The sequence below is a fragment of the Heterodontus francisci genome, chromosome 4 (genome assembly GCF_036365525.1).
Source record: "Heterodontus francisci isolate sHetFra1 chromosome 4, sHetFra1.hap1, whole genome shotgun sequence".
Lineage (NCBI taxonomy): Eukaryota > Metazoa > Chordata > Chondrichthyes > Heterodontiformes > Heterodontidae > Heterodontus > Heterodontus francisci.
Window position 1 is genome coordinate 187,702,762 of NC_090374.1, and position 24,662 is coordinate 187,727,423.

General features: G+C 44.0%; 1 protein-coding gene across 3 annotated transcripts in view; it reads right to left on the reverse strand.

Annotated features, from left to right (window-relative positions):
- dnah6 (dynein, axonemal, heavy chain 6) overlaps positions 1-24,662 on the reverse strand; it is a 554,194-nt gene that overhangs the window by 136,659 nt on the left and 392,873 nt on the right. For all 3 annotated transcript variants that reach the window (XM_068030693.1, XM_068030691.1, XM_068030692.1), the window contains 5 exons: positions 18,733-18,868; positions 17,906-18,090; positions 16,435-16,625; positions 8,538-8,698; positions 6,520-6,608 (listed from right to left, as the gene is read on the reverse strand). In XM_068030693.1, coding sequence (XP_067886794.1) covers positions 6,520-6,608; positions 8,538-8,698; positions 16,435-16,625; positions 17,906-18,090; positions 18,733-18,868 — 762 coding nt within the window. The remainder of the gene's footprint in view (positions 1-6,519; positions 6,609-8,537; positions 8,699-16,434; positions 16,626-17,905; positions 18,091-18,732; positions 18,869-24,662) is intronic.

Sequence of the window (24,662 nt, forward strand, 5' to 3'; positions counted from 1 at the left end):
GGTCAGGTAGCAGGCCTCTACCTCTCAGCCCTAGTCCTAAACTCACAACTTTCTCTCATTTATCTCCTATATCCCTTCATGCCCCCTCATGATTATCTTGTCCATGAGACCCATCTCCTGCTCCCTTGGTCCTATTCCAACTAAACTGCTGACCATCCAACTTCACTTCCTGGCCCCCAGGTTAGCTGACACTGTTAATGGTTCTCTCTCCTCAGGTACTATCTCCCCTCCTTCAATTCTGCCATCATCACATCTCTCCTCAAAGAAACCAACCCTTGAACCCTCCGTCCTTGCAAACTACCACCCCATTTCCAATCTCCCTTACCTTCCCAAAGTCCTTGATTGTATTGTTGCCTCCCAAATCCATGCCCATGGAACTCCACTTTTGAATCCCCCCTCCAACACCCTGCACAATCAGGTTTCTGCTGCTGCCACAGTACTGAAACAGCACTTATCAAAGTCGCAGATGATAGCCCATTTGACTGTGATATCACCCTCATCCTTCTCTACCTGTCTGCAGCCTTTGACACGTTTGACCACACCATCCTTCTCCAATACCTTTCCAACTTCATCCAGGTAGGTGAGGCTGCATTGGACTGGTTACATTCTTATCTGTCTAACTGTAGCCAGAGGATCACCTGTTCCCACTCCGTTACCTCTGGTGTCCCCCATGGATCTATCCTTGGCCTCTTCCTGTTTCTCATCTACAAGCAACTTGGCAACATCATCCAAAAACATGTCAGTTTCCTCATGTATGCTCACGAGAAGCGTTACCCAGCTCTACCTCACAGCCATCTCTATCGACCTCTCCACTGTCTCTAAATTGTTACACTGCTCATCCAACATCCAGTCCTGGATGAGCAGAACTCTCCTCCAATTAAACATTGGGAGACCAAAGCCATTGTGCCTTTAGCCCCTGCAGAAACCTCTGTTCCCTCACCATTGAATTCATCCTTTTCCCTGACGACGGTCTGAGGTTGAACAGACTATTCACAACCCTGGTATTATATTTTACTCCGAGATGAGCTTCCGACCACATATCTGCACCATCACTAAGACTGTCAATTTGCTCCTCTGTAACATCGCCCGACTCCACACCTACCTCAGCTCATCAGCTGCTGAAAGCCTCATCCATGCCTTTGTAAGGTCTAGACTTGACTATTCCAACACACTCCTTACCCGCCTCCCACTTTCCACCTTCCATAAACTTGAGGTCATCCAAAACTCTGCTGTCCGTAGCCTAACTCACACCAGGTTCTGTTCACCCATCACCTCTGTGCTTGTTGACCTATATTTGCTCTTGGTTAAGCAACACATTGATTTTAAAATTATCACACTTGTTTTCAAATCTTTCCATGGCCTTGCCCCTCCCTTTCTCTGTAACTCCTCCAGCGCTACAACTCTGCAAGTTGATTCTATATCTGTGGTCCTCCCTTGAGTGTCCCCAATTTTAGTTGCTCCAATATTGGCGGCCATGTCTCAGCTGCCAAGAACCTAAGTTCTGGAATTCCCTCCTTAAACATCTCCAATTTTCTACCTGTCTTTCATCCTTTGAGATGTTCCTTAAAACTTACTTCTTTAATCAATCTTTTAGCCATCTTCCCTAATATCTCCTTATGTGGCTCAGTGTCAAACTTTGTTTGATAACAATCCGGTGAAATGTCTTGGGGCATTTTACTGTTCTGAAGGCACTATATAAATACATGTGTTATTGTTGCTGCTAACTCTACATGGTGATCCTAGTGTTTTTACATTTATTTGTGGTGACATGCTCCATCTAGTGGTCCTATAAACAACCAATGAAACTCCAGACACTTACTGGCTAATTCGCTGGAAGTAAAAGCCTTAACATTCTTACAAGACAGTAAATTTCCTTTACTGTTGCCAAAGCAAATAAAATGACAGACAACAGACAAGTCCCTGTGAATGTGAAATGTTTTACATTGGTTCTAATAATCCAAAAGTCCTCTAATCCATTAATTTATATCATCCACTATAGTATGCCATGTCCAGACTTGGAATAATTTTGGATCAGAAACTATGAACTAATCTTGGAACATTACATAATTCCAGAATAATATGATATCTAGTTTATGCAAAAAGCTAGAAATCATGACCACGGAATTTCATAAGACCCGAGAACTGATGCAGGGAACATGATGTACAATTAATCCATGCCCATTGCTTCCGATGCAGGCAGCATGCAAACCTTGTGCTGCCTACTCACTTATATGATTGTAGTATGCAGCCAGGGCTAAGCATGCTGTTGAGTGGGTGCACACCTGAGCAGAAGGTGCAAAATCGTGAGAGTCCAACACAAGTTCAAGCTAGTCTGCACTACTTAAAGCTAGTCTGCACTACTTAAAGCTAGCCTGCACCTCTTAAAGGAGAGGTGCATGTTGGCTGCAGCAGGTGCTGGAAGTCATTGTAAAAGTGAGTCTGACCTGGGAAAGACACAAGATTGGTATAACATGGCAGAGAGCAGGCTCCAAGATTTTCTGACACTGTGCTGGAAGCCTTGGTGGAGGAGGTGGAGAGAAAAGGAGAGGGGAGATGTTATCTATCCATGGGGGGTGAGGAGGCTCTCCAGACAAACTATCAGAAGGCAATGGGAAAAGATACCATGGCAGTCTATGTCAGGAGTTTAGTCCTGAGGACTTGGATGCAATACCGCAAGAAGTTCAATGACCTCGCACGAGTGGTTAAAGAGAGGGAGGGAGGTTGTGGGGGCTAGTCATCCCAAATGTAATTTAGGGATATGAGGCAAAGGCAGGTATGCGGAACTAGGTCACAGATCATCCATGATCTAACTGAATGGCAGAACAGTCTCTAGGTGCTCATGGCCTACACCTGTTCCTATGTTTCTATTATGGAAATTATCATGATTCATTAGGAAAAAGTATAAATTTGTCTTTGAACAATTCCATCTTGCAAGTCAGATTTTAGGGAGCTAGGAAGGAGACTAGCAAGCAGGACCACAGAGGTAGTAATCTCCAGATTACTCCCAGTGCCACGCATTAGTGAGTATAGAAATAGCAGCATACAGCAGAAACATGCGTGGTTAGAGAGATGGTGCATAACAGAGGGCTTTAGATTCCTGAGACATTGGGACCAGTTCTGGGGGACGAGAGGCCTTTACAGACTGGATGGGTTGCACCTTAGAGCCGGCACCAATGTCCTTGCAGGGTGGTTTGCTCGTGCTATTTGAGGAAGGTTTAAACTAACTTGACAGGGGTGGGAATAAGGATGTAGCATGATGAAAGAGGAGCAAGGGGCATAAAGGTTTGGGATAGACAGGTAGCACAGGAGTAAGAAATAATAAGGTATTAGGGGTCAGACTAAGAGGGAATGCAATAAGGTCTAAATTAGGTTTACAGTGCATGTATGTAAATGCACAAAGCATAGTAAATAAGGTTGGTGAGTTGTAAGTGTAGATAGCCACTTGCAAATATGATGTTATGGCGATAATCGAGACCTGGCTCTAAAAAAGGAAAGTCTAGGTACTAAATATTCCTGGATACAGGTGTTCAAGAAATTTAGGAAAGGAAAGAAGAGAGATGGATGTATTGATTAAAGAGAATACTTCTGTGTTGGAGAGGGAAGATGTCCTAGAGGGATCAATGACAGAATCTATTTGGTTAGAGTTAAGAAACAATAGAAATACCATTACACTACTGGGTGATTTCTGTAGACCACCAACTAGTGGGAAAGATATAGTGGAATAAATTTGCAGGGAAATTACAGAGAGGTGCAAAAACTATACAGTAATGATAATGGGGGACTTTAATAACCCTAATATAAACTGTCATGCAGGCCCCCACCTGCCAAGAATGAGGCACATTGGTTTGGTCATATAAACATTGATTTTTTACAGTTGCTGGAGCGCGGAAATGACTTGTTAAACAGATCAGCCGTGGCTGGGAAAAAAACATTTGCATACTAACATGCTTGTGTAGACAAAGGACCATCCCCTGACACATTCAAACCACAATGGATTTTGATCACTGGACAGTGAGGGGGTGGGGAAGCACATTCCAAGGCCTGCTGGAGTGATGCAATCCACAGGGGCCAGGACTGGTTGGAACAGCTGGCTGTTCCAGGGGTTTTTGAACTAGCCACAGAGAGTTTGAAAAGAAAGCCTGTTTGCTCCTGGACAGAGAAGATCTCTCCTGTCTGCTCCCATCTCTTTCTCACAAGCCTCTGAATCCACTGAAGACACATGAACCCCCAAGAGAGAAAAGTCTCCGACAGCGAACAAAGTTTAAGAAAAATACTGGGCCCCAACAAAAGCAAGATCTACCTACAATCAAGGACTCTACAGTGAGCTCGAAGAACTGTAACAAAAACTCTTCAGATATTGCCTCAAACTTTTCCACTCTATTTTTCTTCTGCTCTTTTCTGTCTCTATTTGCATGTGCGAATCGTGTATGCATGCTAGTGTGGGCACGTCATGTATCCATAGGCATCAACCGAATCAGAGATTAAGTTCAAGTTTAATAAATTTCAACTTTTCTTCTTTAAACCTAAGAAAACCTGTTTGTGCTGGTTTCTTTGCCTTATAATTGACAAGCAGTTAACAAGGATTCACCATGGGGGAGCTAAAAACATGGGTGTGTTTAAAATTAAACCCTGTTACGGTAAGAGCAGGTGAAGGCTGAAAGGGACCTCTAGACCCCTTTACCACCGGTTCATAACAACTGGGATAGCAATAAGTCAGCAGGACCTGATGGGATACATCCTAAAATGTTCAGGGAAATAAAGGTGGAAATTGCTAAGGCACTAAGCATAATCTTCCAATCCTCCTTAGATACTGGGAGTGGTGCCAAGACTGGAGAAATGCAAATGTTACACCCTTGTTCAAAATGGGGGAGGAGGATAAACCCAGCCACTAAAGACCAATCAGTTTAATCTCAGTGGTGGGAAAGCTATTAGAAACAATAATCCGGGATAAAATTACCAGTTACTTGAACAAGTGTGGATTAATCAAGGAAATCTAAGATGGATTTGTTAAAGGCAAATCATGTTTAAGTAACTTGATTGGGTTTTTAGATGAGGTAACAGAAAGGGTTGATGAGGGTAATGCCGTTGATGTGGCATACATGGACTTGCAAAAGGCCTTTGATAAGATGCCACATAAGAGGTTTGTCAGCAAAGTTGAAGTCAGTGGAATAAAATGGATTAGCTACAAAGTTGGCTGAATGATAGGAAACAGAGAATAGTGACGAATGGTTGATTTCGGACCAGTGGAAGGTACACAGTGGGGTTCCCCAGGAGTTGGTACTAGGATCACTGCTTTTCTTGACACATATTAATGACTTAGACTTTGGTGTACCAGGGAACAATTTCAAAATTTGCAGAATACACAAAACTTGGGTAGTATTGTGAACTGTGACGGGGATAGTGATAAACTTCAAGAGGATGTAGACAGGCTGGTGGAACAGGCAGACATGTGGCAGATGAAATTTAATGCAGAGAAGTGTGAAGTGATCCATTTTGGGAGCAGCAATATAAAATAAAGATTACAATTCCAAAGGGGGTGAGGGAACAGAGAGATCTGGAGGTATATGTGCACAAATCATTGATGGTGGCAGGGCAGGTTGAGAGAGTGGGTAAAAAGGCATGTGGGATCCTGGGCTTTACAAACAGGTGCATAGGATACAAAAACAAGAAAGTTGTAATGAACCTTTATTAAACACTGGTTTGGCTTCAACTGGAGTACTGTGTCCAATTCTGGGCACCGTATTCTAGGAAGAATGTGAAGGCTTTAAAGAGAAATGATTTACAAGAATGGTTCCAAGGATGAGGGACTTCTGTTACATGGATAGACTGGAGAAGCTGGGATTGTTCTCCTTAAAGAAGAGAAGGTTGAGAGGAGATTTGATAGAGGTGTTCAAAATCATGAGGAATCTGGATAGAGTAGATTCAGAGAAACTGTTCTCATTGGTGAAAGGGTTGAGAAGCAGAGTACAAAAACAAGAAATGCTGGAATCACTCAGCAGGTCTGGCAGCATCTGTGGAAAGAGAAGCAGAGTTAACGTTTCGGGTCAGCGACCCTTCTTCGGAAGGGTCGCTGACCCGAAACGTTAACTCTGCTTCTCTTTCCACAGATGCTGCCAGACCTGCTGAGTGATTCCAGCATTTCTTGTTTTTGTTTCAGATTTCCAGCATCCGCAGTATTTTGCTTTTATTATTGAGAAGCAGAGTACTCTGATTTAAGGTGTCTGGCAAAAGAACCAACAGTAACATGAGGGAAAGCGTTTTATGCAGTGATTGCAATCTTGAATGCACTGTCTGAGAATGTGGTGGAGGCAGATTCAATTGTGGCTTTCAAAAGGGAATTGGATAAGCAGCTGAACAGAGAAAATTTGCAGGGCTACAGGAAAGGAAAAGGAGTGGGACTAGCTAAATTGCTCTTGCAGAGAGCCAGCACAGATACAATGGGCTAAATTGCCTCCTTTTATGGTGTAACCATTCTCGAATTCTAACAATATAGATCTTGCAATTTTCAGAATGCATTACCTTGACTGAGTTTTGCAAAACTGTTACAGGAAAGGTGTTGGTAGGCATGGAGCTCAGGAACAGTCTGAAGTTTTCATGTAAAACAGCATCTAGGAAAAAGTATTTTTCTAGTCATTTGTCAATATTTATCTTTGGAAACAATGAGAGAAAATATAAAACATTTTAGCTTCTACAAACACTGCAACTGGCAAAGCAGTGGAGAATATATTTATCCTTTCAGAGATCTTCCATTGTCTTGTGCTAAATTCTGACTTTAGTAAATTGTTTTATCAAATAAAAGCAAAGTGCTCGAATACAGGAACAATTAAAACAAAACTAAAAGCCTGCTATTCAACCCAAGGAAACACATCATTGCAAGTGGTGCCAATCTCCAGGACCATTGCCTCCGTGTTTGCAAAGCCCAGGAGCTGTCTTGTAATGTTACTAAACCCTTAGATGCCACTCTCCCATGTTGGTAAATCAGTGGATTCCTGCTTCCCCAGATGCTCATTGTAAATTAATGGACTTCATAGTATTACATTGGGGTAGAAATTCACCTTGGGTGGTCGTGCCAAACAGGTGGTGTCGCACCAATCGCCTGTTATACGCTTCGCTTGAGATTCAGTTCTTTTGAAGTCAATGGAACTGAATATTGGTGGGGTGGGGTGGGGGGGTTGCTGTGGGAGTACAACCAGCAGCTAATTCAATACCAACATTGGCAAGTGGCATCTCAAAGCTTAGCAGCTTACAAGGTGACTCCAAAGCTCTGCAAGCACTGAGGAAGCAGTTCGGAAGCTTAGCAGTACATTAGAGTGGATGGGGCATCCTTGGGTTTAGCAACAATGAAGAGAGGGGACTTTGGGTTTGCAAAACTGGAAATGGAATGAGGAGTTTCCATCAATGGGATTTGGCAGTATTGGAGAGCGATGTTGCTATGTCTGGCAGTAAAATGGGGTACTGTACTAAGGGTGTAGCAGAGGGGTGTCTTGCAGTCTAGTAGCACTAAGGAGGGTCCAGGAAGCACTGGATTATCATTTTAATGTGAAGACATTGGTCCAAAAAGTTACCTTCTGCGAGCTGCTACAGTTGGATAAATGACTAAATAAATGTTTCTGTAGACAATAATTGTCTCTCTAGGTTCCTCTGAAACCTTACCAAGAAACCTTTCAAAATTGATCTTGCAACTTTTTTTCAAATCATGAAAAGAAGAAACTGCTAAACCCTGTTTCTCAATAAGAAAAAAAGCTTTGAAACTTTATTTAAAAATTTGCTATGATCAGTTTTATTGAACTCTGAGTATCTGTCTATGAACATTTTTTTTTCAGAATGGTAACTATTAGCAAAACACAGGTCTAGTTAGTCATGTACTTTGTGTGCCTGTCTACCTCTTTACAACTCTCTTTCAGTCTGATAAAATATAAACTCCTGTGAAACGTTTACCTCCAAGAGTTTAATGCCTTCCATCCAGATTGTTTGACAATCATCTGGAGTGACAAATGGCAAAATACTGCCATAACCAGATAAATTAGATGTGTGGATTTGGACTGTGAGAAGAAAACTAATGTATTCTGGAATATTCTCCTCATTGTACACGCTCAGAAAATGGCATTCTGGGAATTAGAGATACTAGTCTAAAAACTTTCTTCAGGCATTTGTAAATTCCGATAGCTTAGGCGTAGGAATGCTCAGAACAGCCCTAAACACAGCCAATGAATACATGGGGCATGTTCTCCAATATTTCATCACTCTTAAGTTACTTATGTGTACCTTTTCATAAAGATTCAGTAACTCAGAGGAATGTCAGCTCCAGAGAATTTTGAATAATTGTGTTGCGAGGTAACATCCTTGAGCACATAAATAAATCAGGTAGTAACAATTAATCATTTGGTGCTATTTGAACAATGACACTGCAACAGTGTCAATGTGTAAACAAAGTGGACAAGCATTCTGAGACAAAATCCTTTGGCTGAGACATTTGACCTGTAACCTATGTTAGTGCCAATGGATTTCACACATGAGGACAATATACTTGTACTTACTTGGCTCTGTGAATGACTTAACTAATTCCTCCATTGTTAACATCCAAGAAACTGCAAGATGACAATTTTGAAGAAATACCCAGTTTCCTGTCTTTAGAGCTTCTTTAATCAGTTTTTCAGCAATAGGCCCTTGTCCTTGTCCGAGGGAAATAGACTCTACCCTGCAGTATGAAAGCAAGAGTGAACACAAGCTAGTTAAGAAGGAGTAACATAGATTAGTTGTGTGACTGTACATGAATACTGTATAATTAAAATTATTTTTTAAAATGCAGTAAATGCAGTAAAAATTAAAATGTGTTAAACTAATATCCAATTTAAAAGGCATGTTACTGCCCTTAGAAGTGAAATAAAATCTAATGTTACCATACTTCGTCATGTGGTTAATTAATATTTTCGATACCAACAAAGAAATAAAACTGCGCCCAATAACTGTCTGTATATATTAGAAAGAATGACAAAGGTCTGTTGCAAGGAAATAATGAAGTAGATCTGAACTTCTGAGCAGCTGCAAACAGAGCTCACGGGTCACCTGCTAAATGGAAGCCCAAGCCATTTAGAGTTGTGCCACCTGAGAGTTGCACATCCCAATTGGGGGGCTGAATTTTACCAGCCCCTTGACACCGCGGGTTGTGGCACTGGGGCTGATAAAATTTTGTGTGGAGAGGCCCACCTTGACTCGTGATGTCGAGAAGGGCCTGCCACAAATTACTGGCGGCGGGGAAACCTAGGTGTGGTCCTCCCACCCCCGTCACTTGGCAGCGGCACCCCGATTAGAATATATAAAACAGTACTTATCTCTGCAGATTATGCATTCCGCTGCATCTCCATGGACACTTCCTCATTTTACCTAGAATGGGCGGCCGTCACGTGCCATCCCATTGACGAATAGAAAATCAGACATGCAGATGCAGGAGTCTGCACAGCGAAGGCAAGTCCAGATATACAGGGGTCTGAACTCTGCATACAAGGAGGGAGGGGGGGATTACAGGGGTCTCACTCTGCATTCTTAAAGGGGATTATTGGTAGGAAAGCTCTGAAGGCATGAAGGGAGGTACCGTGTACCCTCTCTCCATAAACAGTGTATGCTCTGCGTTTGTTTGTGTGTATGAAGGAGCAATGGCAAACTAATCACCCTGTCTGTGGGGAGGGTGCTAGAAAGGGTAGGAGCGTTAAGGTTATATGGATGGTGGGGGCAATCAATGAGCTGGTAGGATCTTGATATGGTTATGATGTGCCGATCTGAGTGTTAGCCAAGATGGGCAATGCCATGAAAGCACCTGAAAGCATCAACACCAATCCCTGCCCTGTTAGGAACCTTTGAATAAATGAAGGATACAACTTTATTTATCACATGGAAATGGGTCTGGCTCATCCAAGGTTGTGTGATCCGCTTCTCCTGAGGATCCGTATGCACCGGAGGCAAAATCAACAGGCATGTGTGGTCCACGTAGAGGCCCCAGTCATGAGCAGCAGCCCCCAAGGGGAGCTTGCCATTACGGTTGTCATGCATCTACAGGCCCCACATGATATGCCATCGGATGTCAGAGCACCGGTTTCAGAGGTGACTGCACATGTAGAGAGGGTGGTGACACGTCTCTGTGCCCTGTTAAACAATCACCCGCAGCCCACGGGCTTCGGTGGACATCCTATGCCTGCGGTCCTCATAGCGGAAGCGGTTCTTAAGCTTGAGACCTCTGCAGCGTTTCAGGGGCCAACCGGACTTTGTGGGGTCACACAGTCGGCAGTGCACCGTTGCATCAGGGAGATCACTGATGCCCTGCACCAGAGGGCCAGTGAGTATGTCCGCTTCAGGAAGGACACTCACAGCCAGGCCCAAAGGGCCAGCGGTTTCGGCACCATTGCCGGAGAATCATTGGTTTTTGGGTTCATAGACTGCACCCATGTGGCCATCAGGGCTCCCGCCAGGCTACTACCCGCAGATGTTACCATTAAAGGAATCCTCTCAATCTAGGTGCAGCTGGTATGTGATCACCGGAGATGCTTCATGCAAATCTGTGCCCGCTTCTCAGGCAGCTGCCGTGACAGCTGGGCCCTTCGCCAGTCCCAGCTGCCACCGCTGTTCAGCGAACTGGCTCAGATGGAGGGGTGGCTTCTTGAAGATAAGGGCTATTCTTTGCAGACATGGCTCGTGACACCAGTGAGAGACCCCACCACTGCCACGGAGGAGAGATAAAATGCCAGTGAGCTCCAAGAGACACCACTGTGCAGGTGACCGGCTTGCTGTAAAAGCGTTTCCAATGCCTGGACAGATAGGGTGATGCCCTGTACTATGGGCCGAAAAGGCCAGCTCTTTTCTTTGCTGCTAACTGTGCTCTGCATAACTACGCACCCAATAGGGGGCAGGCCTGGCATGATAGAAACATAGTAACATAGAAAATAGGAGCAGAAGTCCTGCCATCCAAAGAATTAGTCTGGTAAACCTTCGCTGCACTCCCTCTATAGCAAGACATCCCTGCTCCTGTACTCGAATCCTCTTGCTATGAAGGCCAACATACCATTTGCCTTTTTTACCGCCTGTTGGACCTGCAGGCTTACCTTCAGCGATTGGTTTACGAGAATACCCAGGTCTTGTTGCATATTCCCCTCTCTCAGTTTCTAGCCGTTCTGACAATAATCTGCCTTCCTGTTTTTGCTACCAAATTGGATAACCTCACATTTATCCACATTATATTGTATCTGCCATGCATTTGCCCACTCACTAAACTTGTCCAAATCACCCTGAAGCCTCTCTGCATCATCCTCACAACACACTCTCCACCCAGTTTTGTGTCATCCGCAAATTTGGAGATATTACACTAGTTCCCTCATCTAAAACATTAATATATATTGTGAATAGCTGGGGTCCGAGTACCAATCCCTCCAGTACCCCACTATTCATTGCCTGCCATTCGGAAAAAGACCCATTTATCCCTACTCTTTGTTTCCTGTCTGCCAACCAATTTTCTATCCATCGCAATACACTACCCCTAATCCCATGTGCTTTAATTTTACACGCTAATCTCTTGTGCGGAACTTTGTCAAAAGCTTTCTGAAAGTCCAAATAAACCACATCCACTGGCTACCCTGCATCAACTCTACTAGCTACATCCTCGAAGAATTCTAGTAGATTTGTCAAGCATGATTTTCCTTTCGTAAATCCATGCTGACTCTGTCCGATTCTACCACTGTTCTCCAAGTGCTCTGCTATAAAATCTTTGATAATGGGCTCTAGAATTTTCCCCACTATCGACGTCAGGCTGACTGGTCTATAGTTCCCTGCTTTCTCTCTACCTCCCTTTATAATTCGTGGGGTTACATTAACTACTCTCCAATCTGTAGGAACAGTTCCAGAGTCTAAAGAATCTTGGAAGATGACAACAAATGCATCCACTATTTCTAGGGCCACTTCCTTAAGTACTCTGGGATGCATACCATCAGGCCCTGGGGATTTATCAGCCTTCAATCCCATCAATTTCCCCAACACCATTTCTCCACTAATACTGACTTCCTTCAGTTTTTCTCTCTCGCTAAACCCTGTGTTCCCCAACATTTCTGGTATGATATTTGTGTCCTCCTTTGTGAAGACCGAACCAAAGTATGCATTTAGTTGGTCAGCCATTTCTTTGTTCCCCATAATAAATTCCCCTGTTTCTGACTGTAAGGGACCTACATTTGTCTTCACCAATCTTTTTCTCTTCACATACCTATAGAAAGCTTTACAGTCGGTTTTTATGTTCCCCGCAAGCTTGCTCTCGTACTCTATTTTCCCCTTCTTAATCAATCCCTTGGTCCTCCTTTGCTGAATTCTAAACTGCTCCCAATCCTCAGGCCTGTTGTTTTTTCTGGTGAATTTAATATGCCTCTTCCTTGGATCTAATGCTACCTCTAATTTCCCTTGTAAGCCATGGTTTGGCTACCTTTCCCGTTTTACTTTTGCGCCAGATAGGAATAAACAATTGTTGCAGTTCATCCATGTGCTCTTTGAATGTTTGCCATTGCCTATCCACTGTCGTCCCTTTAGGTAACGTTTCCCAATCCATCATAGCCAACTCGCGCCTCATACCTTCGTAGTTTCCTTTACTAACATTCAGGACCCTAGTCTCAGCGTTAACTACATCGCTCTCCACCTTGATGAAGAATTCTATCATATTATGGTCGCTTATCCCCAAGGGGTCGCGCACAACTAGATTGTCAATTATTCCTTTCTCATTACTCAATACCCAGTCTAGGATGGCCTGTTCTCTAGTTGGTTCCTCAACGTATTGGTCCAGAAAACCAACCCTTATACACTCCAAGAATTCCTCCTGTCTGGTATTGTGACTAATTTGATTTGCCCAATCTATATGCAGATTAAAATCACCCATAATTACAAATGTTTCTTTATCACATGTGTCTCTAATTTCCTGTTTAATGCCATTCCCAACATCACCACTACAGTTTGGGGGTCTATATACACCCCCACTAACGGTTTTTGCTCCTTAGTGTTTCTCAGCCCAACCCTTACTGATTCCACATCATCAGAGCTAATATCTTTCCTCACTGTTGTGTTAATTTCCTCCTTAACTAGCAATGTAACTCCACCGCCTTTTGCTTTTTGTCTGTCCTTCCTAAATACTGAATACCCCTGGATGTTCAATCCCCATCCCTAGTCACCTTGCAGCCATGTATCCGTAATCCCGACTATATCATACCCGTTTACATCTATTTGCGCAATATATTCATCCACTTTATTGCGAATGCTCCATGCGTTAAGGCACAAAGCCTTAAGGCTTGTCTTTTTAACATTACTTGGCCCCTTCCCACTATTTTTCACAGTGGCCCTGTTTGATTCTGGCCCTTGATTTCTCTGCCTATCACTTTTCTTATTCCCCTTACTGTCTTTTGTTTTTGTCTTTGAGCCCCCCCTCTTCTGACTCCTTGCAAAGGTTCCCATCCCCCTGCCATTTTAGTTTAAACCTTCCCCAACCACTCTAGCAAATACTCCCCCTAGGACATCAGTCCCGGTCCTGCCCAGATGAAGTGAGACATCAACAGGATTCCTTCACAATGAGGACGCTGAGGACCTACAACAGGAAAGGCACATGGGAGGGCAAATGGCACCCAGGCTCTGCATGCAGGGCAGCAGTGAGCTGGGGATTTACAGCAGTGGCTTATCGGAGAAAGGCTCTCGGTTCCGTAGGAGCCAACAAGAGCTCTGCAAGCCACACATCACCCTTGATCACCTGCTGTGCAGCAGTCCACATCTACAACATCTTTGCTTCCACCATTACTGGCAGCAAAATACTGAGCCATTGTCCATATTACTGCATCCGTGGAGACGCACATGAGTGAAACTGGCATGGCAATGATGTTATTCCATACATTGGCAGTTCTGAAAGGAAATTGATGTCATGGAAGGAGCCAAGATCGGTACACACTGGCAACTTGAGTCACACAGCAAAAGCAATGCACATGTTCGTGAAGACGATTTTGTTTTCGGCCTTTCTACATTTTTGTCTCACCCATGCAGACCCATTTGTGCCATGATGCTTTTTGGAAATGCTTTGGATTTTCCTGCATGGTGCCAATTCTGCGTTAGCAGCCTGACTGTAGGAAGGCTGCTGATATGATGGAACTTTGGCTGTGGATGACTTTGGCACACGTACCCTGTGTGCATGAGACCTAGAGGGCCCCGACTGGCTGAGAGAGTGATCGTCCATCCCCTTCCGGCGTTGGAAGCTTTGACGCCGGATGGCCCCAAGGCTGCCCACCTCCTCTGCCATCTCCAGCCAAGCTGCCTTGTTCAGACAGGAGGGCCTCTTCTTACCATCGCTAGTGAAAAGGACCTCCCGCTTTGCCCACATAGCCTGGAGGAGAGTGAGCAGGGAAGCTTCGGTGAACTGTGGGTCACCCTAGAGTACCCCTCTGCCATCCTTGACTTTTGGTGTGGTCCTTATAGTGACGCCACCGTGTAACTGCTCTAACATATGAAAGATAACTCAGCTTCTCTCGCCACAGATGCTTCTTGACCTGCTGAGTTTCTCCAGCACTTTCTGCTTTGCTGCCAGATTGACAGCAGCCACACTCTTCAACGGTGAGCTAAGTATTCTTTGACAGTTGTCAGGAAGCAGGTGCTGGGCCGCTACACAGCTACAGAGCTGTCAAATGGTTCCTCACTGCACCAGTTGTCCTGTCTCTCCCCATGTAATATGGGGAGGGGGGCAGCTCGGCACAGTGATGCTAATGAATCCCACATGTAATATCGTGGGGGCTCTGCAGCAGCTGCTGAATGCGGGCACCTGGCTGAGTTCAAAGGGTGCCGCCGCGAGGCGCGGCACCCGAATAAAATTCAGCCCTGGGTTTCCCACTGCACTTCACCAGTTACAAGCCGACAGAATATCGTGAGGCTTGAACACTGCACCAGGTCGCCGAAGGTCATGGAAAGTGGGTGGGGGCATGTAGTTGAAGGAGGAGGAGGCACGTCTGGGCTGCCTGTGGGATTTTGGGTGGTGCTGAAGGAACGGCCTCCAGCATAATTTATGTAGTCAGAGGAGGGAAGCCTTGGAAAGAAGAGGCCCAAGATTTCTTTCTGGGCCAGGAGAAGCACTCCTGCTTCCCCCAGTCCACAAAGAAATCTGAAACCAGTTGAAATATTTTTTTTGGTTCTACTCCTGATTGCCACCAGCTTTCACTGGCTGCTCTGTCCCTCGGTGTCAATGCAGCAGTCAGTGATTAAAATTAGATCGGGGTCCAAATAATGCCATTGGACCCTGACATTTGGATGGTAGTGAGGCACCCTCTGCCGATGTCAAGCAGATCCGACACTGCCGAAAGTGTGCAGTTAAAATGGAAGCAGGTGCGAGCAAAGTGGGAAGCCCCTGACTGCCATTTTGGCCACCTGGCTGCTCCTTCCCTATTGCCTGGCAGGGTTAAAACTGTCCCTTATGTATGCCTACCTCTCATACAAAACTTACTTGTATGCATTTATTTGTCGGAAATCGGCGACAATTTGTCATTTATTCTTCTCCTCCTGGAGACCCACCATTTTGGATGTCCAAAGCCAGCCCAACCACATAAGTTGTAATCACACAGCACATCCCAAAGCAGTTACACTGACCTACCTGGAAGTCAGTGATTTGGGACGACATGATTTGAAACCTGCAGGCATGGTGTGATCTGCAGAGATGTGATCTAAGGGCATGCTTTAGTGATATAGAAGTCTACACTTTGGATCACATATGCTGGTTTGATGGTACCAAATTGTCCTGTAGAACCCATTACATGTTTCTGGCTCAGAACATTCTCATTGGTATCCAGGCAGATCTGAAGTAATGACTTCTGGATAAATTAATGAGGCTGGAAATTACTCCGGCCACACTTGTAATCCAGAGTCTCTGAAGATGAGGACATTTTTGTACAAAATCTGGATGAGTTTCTTTACACAGGCAGCAGGACAGGTTACTGGGGATTTGGAAGACAGGGACCTGGACAATGCTTGGCAGATGAAGGGTTTTCTTGTTGCAATGCCAGAATGCACCTCCAATGGTATGAGTGCCCAGTAGCCTCACACAAACTTTCCTTTAACTAAGCCTTCAAACCCTAACATGGTCAGCATTGCAGGCCAATGTAACCACAATGATCATGGCCCACAATTTTTCCAGACCAATACCTTTATCAGCAAGCAATGGCTATTTATAGAAAAGGACAATTGAGGAGAAGAATACTAACAAATTGTAGCCTATTTCCTACAAGTAGACAAATACAAGTAATTTTTGTAGGACAGGTAGGCATGCATAAGGGACGATTTTAACTCTGCCAGCCAAGTGGGAAGGGGCAGCCCGGTGGACAAAATGGTGGTCAGGGGCTTCCCACTGTGCTTGCGCCTGCTTCCAGTTAGCCAAGTGAACATGGAACTCACCTGTCAGAGTAGTCCCTTTCTTTTGCAAATCTCAGGAAGGCTCCCATAGGATCTGAACCAGTACTTAATATGAAAACGAGGGGAATGTTGTTTGACATGTCCTGATAAAGAGTAGCTAAATCCACAGGAGGGTTCTCCACAAACTCCTTCCCAAGAGTTTCTATGACAAAATCTGTGATTGCAAATACTACCTAGAAAAAGAGTGAAAAAAATCTAATTACCAAAATGTCTTACAAACTATTTTCTGCCTTCATAATAATTTTTCCAACTTCACTGGCCTTTGAAACAATGAGGTAGAAATGTTTTTGAGTGTGTTTCCGTGAGAAGAATGGCAAATCATTTTTGACTAACTTGATGAGCTCTCTGAGGAAGTAACATAGAAGGTTGATGGGGGTTGTGCAGTAGATTTTGCGTATACAGACTTGCAAAAGGCATTTAATAAAGTACCACATAATAAACTTGTTAGCTAAATTGAAGCAGCAAAATTCAATCATATTATGATCGCTGCTACCTAGGGGTGCCTTAACTATGAGGTTATTCATTAATCCTATCTCATTTCACAGTACCAGATCTAGTATAGCCTGCTCTCTGGTTGGTTCCAGAGCATATTATTCCAAGAAATTATCTCGAAAACATTCTATGTACTCATCATCTAGGCTACCTCTGCCCATCTGATTTTTCCAGTCTATATGTAGGTTAAAATCCCCCATAATTATCGCTGTACCTTCCTGACAAGCTGCCATTATTTCTTCCATTATACCCTGTCCTACAGTGTGGTTAATGTTAGGTGGCCTGTACACCACTGCCACAAATGAATTGTTATGATCTGGAATGCACTGCCTGAAAGGGTTGGGGAAGCAATTGCAACTTACTAAAGGGAATTGGATAAATATTTGGAAGGGAAAAATTTGCAGGGCTATAGGTAAAGAGCAGGGAAGTGGGATGAACTGGATAGTTCTTTCAAAAAGCCAGCACAGGCACGATGGGTTGAATGGCTTTGTTCTGTGCAATATCATTCTGTGATTCCATAAAATTAAAATAGGCGGATAACCAGTGCTACTCATGCTGTTGACTGGCAGCTCATCTGATGAGGTTGGTGCATTCTTGACATGATTTAAAGGTTATCTACCCCTCTTAAAGGGGAAGCGCACTTTAGCTGCAAGCAACTATCTGTTGTCAATGACAGGCACAGAAGAAGCTGCAAGAAGCTCCAGTTTTTAAACACAGCTTTGAAGGTTTTGGTGGAGGAAGTCATCAGGAAGAGGGGGTCTTCTATTCACTAGAAGGCAGGGAGATTTCCAAGCAAGTTGCTTGGTATGAGTGGGCAGAGATGGTTGAGCGTGGCAATGCAAGGAGAATAGCCACCAGGACAATGTAGAAAGAAATTCCATGTAACATGAAGCTGGATCACAACTAAACTTTTGTTCTGGTATACCTATGGTTAAACAACTACATCAAATTAATAACATACCTTCTCTTCCATAAAAGATTTAATTAAAATAAGTTTCTGAAACAAGCTCAGCCTTTCATTCCAGTGCCCAGTGACAACATATTCTTGCCCTTCAGCTTCAGGATGTGGTAATTTTGGTGGATATGAGGGCAAGTATGACATATATCCTTCCCAAGATGGTGGGTTGAGTCCAATATCGAGACGTCCTGAAAGAATGGTTTACAAAAGTTATCAAAATTTCAGGCCTCACACCTTGAACAGGAACACACTCCATCTTGCTGACTAAACCACAATGCATTTTGTGCTTTGGAAGCTCCAGAATGCTTCTCAGTCTCTCAGTTCTGAAGCAGGGTGGCATGATGAATAAAAGCCTCAAAATTCAAATTTCAAAATTTAAAAAAAAACTTAATAATACAATAAAAAGAAGTAGTAAAGTAATATTATATGCTATGTTAAGTGTTAAAACCTGCTTCCATAATGACAGTACTTCTTGTGACTGGTCAACACCGAGTGCCAAAGTGGCAAAGTGTACCAACAGCTTCAGGCAGCTCAGCACCTGGAGGAGTGTAGTGGGACCCTGAAAGGAGGAAATGCTACCAATGAGGTAATCCTTGAATGAGCCAACAGCATCCACAACCTACAAGCTGTGACACAACTGCGGTAAATGATATGTCATTGATAAAGCAACCCTGTACAGTGGAAATACACACCAGGGTTTACATTCCTGCCTTAAAGCGGAGGTTAGGTAAGTCTGACTCCGACGATTGTCGACCAATGATGATGAGAGCAGTGTTACTAAAAGCTATAATATCTTTGTGGAAATAAAAATTAATGTGGTTGAGATTTACCTAATTTGACCTTTATAGGAGTTGCGACAATTTCGGTCATGATCCCCTTGAAGCATGGCAAATTCTCGTCAAGGTCACAGCAAATATGCCAAGTTACAGTTCTCAACCAATTAACAGGTGGTCTTGGAGGACGTTCCTAGAAAAAGTAAAAGTAGAATTCAGTATAATATTAGCAATTTCAATTAAATAATCCTTTGTTGAGAATTAGTTTGGTACATTTGCATGTCAGCCAAGAATGAAATCGAGAGTCATAAGACAGCTCTGCTCATAGTGCTGCTGGGGTACAGGACTAGCATAATAATATAATAAAAGCAAAATAATGCAGATGCTGGAAATCTGAAATAAAACCATACAAGTGCTGGAAATACTCAGCAGGTCTGGCAGCATCTGTAGAGAGAGAAGCAAAGTTAAGATTCCAGGTCACTGACCTTTCATCAGAACTGGCAAAGGTTAGAAATGTAATAGGTTTTAAGCAAATATAGTAGGGGTGGGACAAAAGAGAACAAAGGGGAAGGTGTTGATAGGACAGAGGGTCACAGAGAATAATTGACAAGGAGGTCATGGGGCACAGGCAAAGACAAAGAGTGTGCTAATGTTGTGGTGAAATACAAAGCGTTAGTGCAGAGAGGGTGTTAAATAACAGAATAATGAAAGGCCTAGCCACAAGCAAAAACATGAAAAAAAAAGAAAAAAAAAGTGGGCAGGCACATGGTTAAAAAAAGTGTAATGATGAAACAAACTAAAATAAAATGAAATACAAATAAAAAATACAAAGTAAAACTAAAAAAAAAGGGGGGGCCAGTCATGCTCTGAAATTATTGAACTCAAATGTTCAGTCCGGTAGGCTGTAGCATGCCTAATTGGTAAATGAGGTGCTGTTCCTCGAGCTTGCATTGATGTTCACTGGAATACTGCAACAATCCCAGGACAGAGATGGGGGCATGAGAGCAGGGATGTGTGTTGAAATGGCAAGCGACAGGAAGCTCAGGGTCATGTTTTTGGACTGAGCGGAGGTGTTCCGCAAAGCAGTCACCCAATCTGCATTTGATCTCCTCAATGTAGAGGAGACCACATTGTGAGCAGCAAATACAGTATACTATATTGAAAGAAGTACAAGTAAATCGCTGCTTCACCTGAAAGAAGTGTTTGGGGCCTTGGATAGTGAGGAGTGAGGAGGTAAAAGGTCCCACTACAGGACTTGCAGTTTGTTTTCCAGCTTTCACTCCTTCTTACCCGAAGGCAAAGGTTTATTCTGTCTTTCATTCTATGAGCCAGATAACTGCTATCTTGGCTAAATGACCACATGTGAATTTAGAATATGTCAGCAAGCTATTTCATCATGAAGTAAGGTGGACATTACAGTTAAGTTATATAACACTATTTGAAGCTAATCAGCAATTTGTTTGAGGGAACTTGTTTGGAATATTGCATAGTAATTAAATTAATGTCAGTAGTAATAACAGGACCTATGACAGGGTTTTTTTTACAAAAGATTCTTTTTCAATGGTCTCACACTTGTTTCCTTGTCCATTATCATCTGGAAAATGTGTCTGCTCTAAGTTATGTCCTTGAACAGATTAAAAGTGGCTCTACGTGCAGTCACTTGCTCATTGGAATTAACATCTACTGCCTTCAAAACCTTCAAGCCCCCTTCAAGATGGTGGATATATCCACATCTCTTGTATTTATCAGAAAATTGATTATTTGAATCTCTGGGATTCAATAAAGTTCTGATACCTAGTATAACAGATGTTTGAAGTGGATAGTGGCATAGTGATAATGTTACTGGACTAGTAATCCAGAGGCCCTGACTAATGCTCTGGGGACATGAGTTCAAATCCCACCTTGGCAGCTGGTGAAATTTAAATTCAATTAATGAATACATCTGGAATTAAAAGCTCGTCTCAGTAATGGTGACCATGAAACCACTGGATTGTCTTAAAAACCCATATGGTTCACTAATGTAGATTAGGGAAGGGAATCTGCTGCCCTCACTCGATCTGGACTGCATATGACTCCAGTCCATAGTTGACTCTTAACTGCTCCCTGAAATAGCCCAGCAAGCCACCCAATTGTACCAAACCACTACAGAAAAGGGGAATAAAAATAAAACTGTACAGACCACCTGGCATCAACCTAGGCACTGGAAAAGACAGCGGCACACACTGCTCAGTCGACCGTGCAAAATCCTCTTTAATAACATCTGGGGGTGTGTGCCAAAATTGGAAAAGTTGTACCACAGACTAGTCAAGCAACAGTCTCACTGAATCATACCTTACAGCCAATGTCCCAGACTCCTCCTTCACCAAAGGTGGTGGCACAGTGGTATACAGCGAGGTAGTTGCCCTGGGAGTCCTCAACTTTGACTCCAGACCCCATGAAGTCTCATGGCATCAGGTCAAACATGGGCAAGGAAATCTCCTGCTGATTACCACCTACCAGCCTCCCTCAGCAGATGAATCAGTATGACTCCATGTTGAACACTACTTGGGAGAAGCACTGAGGGTAGCAAGGGCACAGACATATGCTGGGTGGGGTCTTCAATGCCCATCTCCAAGAATGGCTTGGTAATAGCACTACTGACCGAGCTGGCGAAGTCCTAAAGGACATAGTTCCCAGACTGGGTCTGCGGCAGGTGGTGAGGGAACCAACAACTGGGAAAAACAAACTTGACCTCATCCTTACCAATCTACCTGTTACAGATGCATCTGTCCATGACAGTATTGGTAGGAGTGGCCACTATACAGTCCTTGTGAAGACGAAGACCCCACTTCACACTGAGGACACCATCCATCGTATTGTGTGGGACTCCCAATGTGCTAAATGGGATAGATTCAGAAGAGATCTAGCAAGTCAAAACTGGGCATCCATGAGGTGCTGTGGACCAACAGCAGCAGCAGAATTATATTCAACCACAATCTGTAACCTCATGGCCCAGCATATCCCTCATTTTACCATTACCATCAAGCCAGGAGATCAACCCTAGTTCATTTAGGAGTGCAAAAGACCATCCAGCAGCGGCACCAGGCATACCTAAAAATGAGATGCCAACCTGATGAGGCTACAACACAGGATTATACGCATGCTAAACAGTGGAAACAGCATGTGATAGACTAAGCAATCTCACAACCAATGGATTGGAGCAAAGCTCTACAGTCCTGCCACATCCAATTGTGAATGATGGTGGACAATTAAATAACTAGTCAGAGCAGGAGGCTTCACAAACATCCCCATCCTCAGTGATGGGGGAGCCCAGCACATCAGTGCAAAAGAGAAGGCTGATGCATTTACAACCATCTTCAGCCAGAATTACTGAGTGGATGATCCATTTCGGTCTCCTCCTGAGGTCCCCAGCATCACATATGCCAGTCTTCAGCCAATTCCATTCACTCCACATGAGACCAAGAAACAATTCAAGCACTGGATACAACAGAGGCTATGGACCCTGATAACATCCCAGGAATAGTACTGAAGACTTGTGCTCCAGAATTAGCCGCGCCCCTAGCCAAGCTGTTCCATTGCAGCTACAACACTGGCATCTACCAGATAATGTGGAAAATTGACCAGATATGCCCTGCACACAAAAAGCAGGACAACTCCAATCCAGCCAATTACCGCCCATCAGTCTACTCTTGATCATCAGCAAAGTGACAGTAGTCGATTGTGCTACCAAGCAGTACTTACACAGCAGTAACCTGCTCACCAATGCTCAGTTTGGGTTCCACCAGGGTGACTCGGCTCCAGACCTCATTACAGTCTTGGTCCAAACATGGTCAAAAGAGCTGAACTCAAGAGGTAAGGTGAGAGTGACTGCCCTTGACATCAAGACAGCATTTGACTGAGTATGGCATCAAGGAGCCCTAGCAAAATTGAAGTTAATGGGAATGAGAGGGAAAACTCTCCACTGCTTGGAGTCATACTTAGTGCAAAGGAAGATAGAAGTGGCTGTTGGAGGCCAGACAGCTCTGCCCCCGAACATCGCTGCAGGAGTTCCTCAGGGTTAAGCCCTATGCACAAGCACCTTGAGCTGCTTCACCAATGACTTTCCTTCCATCACAAGGTCAGAAGTGAGGAAATTCACCAATGATTGCAGAGTGTTCAGTACCATTTGCAACTCTTCAGATATTGAAGCAGTCTGTGTACACATGCAGCAAGAGCTGAACAACATTCTGGCATGGACTGATAAGTGAAAAGTAATATTTATGCCACTTTTCTCAAATCCCTTTCACCCATCACCCCTCTGCTCACTGATCTGCATTGGCTCCCAGTTAAGCTATGCCTAGATTTTAAAATTCTCATCCCGGTTTTTAAATTCCTCTATGGCCTCCCCCTCCCTTTCTCTGTAATCTCTGAAATATCTGCGCTCCTCCAATTCTGGCCTCTTGCATTCCCAATATTCATTGTCTACCATTGGTGTCTGTGCCTTCATCTGCTGAAGCTGTAAGTTCTGGAATCCCCTCCCTAAACCTCTCTACCTTTTTTTCCTTCTTTTAAGACACTGTAGCAGCATGCCCTGAACAACATTCAGGCTTGGGCTATTAAGTGGCAAGTAACGTTTGCAGCACACAAGTGCCCGGCGATGACCATCTCCAAAAGAGAATCTAATCATCTCCCCTTGACATTCAATGGCATTACCATTGCTGAATCCCCACCATCAACATCCTGGTGTTCACTATTGACCAGAAACTAAACTGGACCAGACATATAAATACCATAGCCACGAGAGTAGATCAGAGTATGGAAATTCTGCAGTGAGTAACTCACCTCCAGACTCTCCAAAGCCTGTCCACCATCTACAAGGAACAAGTCAGGAGTGTGATGGAATACTCTCCACTTGCCTGGATGAGTGCAGCTCCAACAACACTCAAGATGCTTGACACCATCCAGGACAAAGCAGCCCATTTGATCGGCACCCCATCCACCATCCTGAACATTCCCTCCTTCCACCATCAACTCACAGTAGCAGCAGTGTGTACCACATACAACAAGCACTGCAGCAATTCACCAAGGCTCCTTTGACAGCACCTTCTAAACGCATTACCTCTTTCACTTAGAACAAGGGTAACAGACGCATCGGAACACCACCACCTGCAATTTCCCCTCCAAGTCACACACCATCCTGAACTATATCGCTGTTCCTTCATCGTTGCTGGGTCAAAATCCTGAAACTCCCTTCTAAATAGCACTGTGGGCATTCCTACACCACACAGAGTGCAGCAGCTCAAGAAGGCGGCTCACCACCACCTTCTCAAGGGCAATTAGGGATGGGGATCAAATCCTGGCCTTGTCAGCAACACTCACGTCCCATAAAAGAATAAAGAAAAAACTGTCTAAATTGGAACATTATATATCAGCACATTAACAGAAAACAATTACAGGCTTATCATAAGCCTGAGGAAAACAGGAGTCACGCTTCAGACATTCCCAGCAAATCAGCATCATCATCTGTAAAATAAAACAGATAGATTACTCAACTGTGAGCTCGGCGTTGAACAAGGACTTGAAAAAGGCACAATCTGCCCAGTCAACTCTCCAAGATCCTCCTCATTAACATTTGGAGACTGGGAGAGTTGTCCCACAGACTAGTCAAGCAACTGTCTAACATAGTCATACTCTCAGATTAAGACCTATTAGCCAACAAACTGGATCCTGCCAGCACCATTTTTTGGTATGTCATAGATTGGCAGGACAGACTCATCAAGGGTAATGGTATAGTGATATATAATTGGAGGGGATGTGGCTCAAGGAGTCCTGAACATTGGCATTGGCTCCCAGGAAGTCTCAGGGCTTCAGGTCAGACATGGACAAGGGAACCTCCTACTGATTACAACCTATTTCCCTCCCCCAGCTGATGAATCAGTGCTCCTCCACTTGGAGGAAGCATATGAGTAGCAAGGGTACAGTACGGGCTCTCAACGGCAGTCTTCATC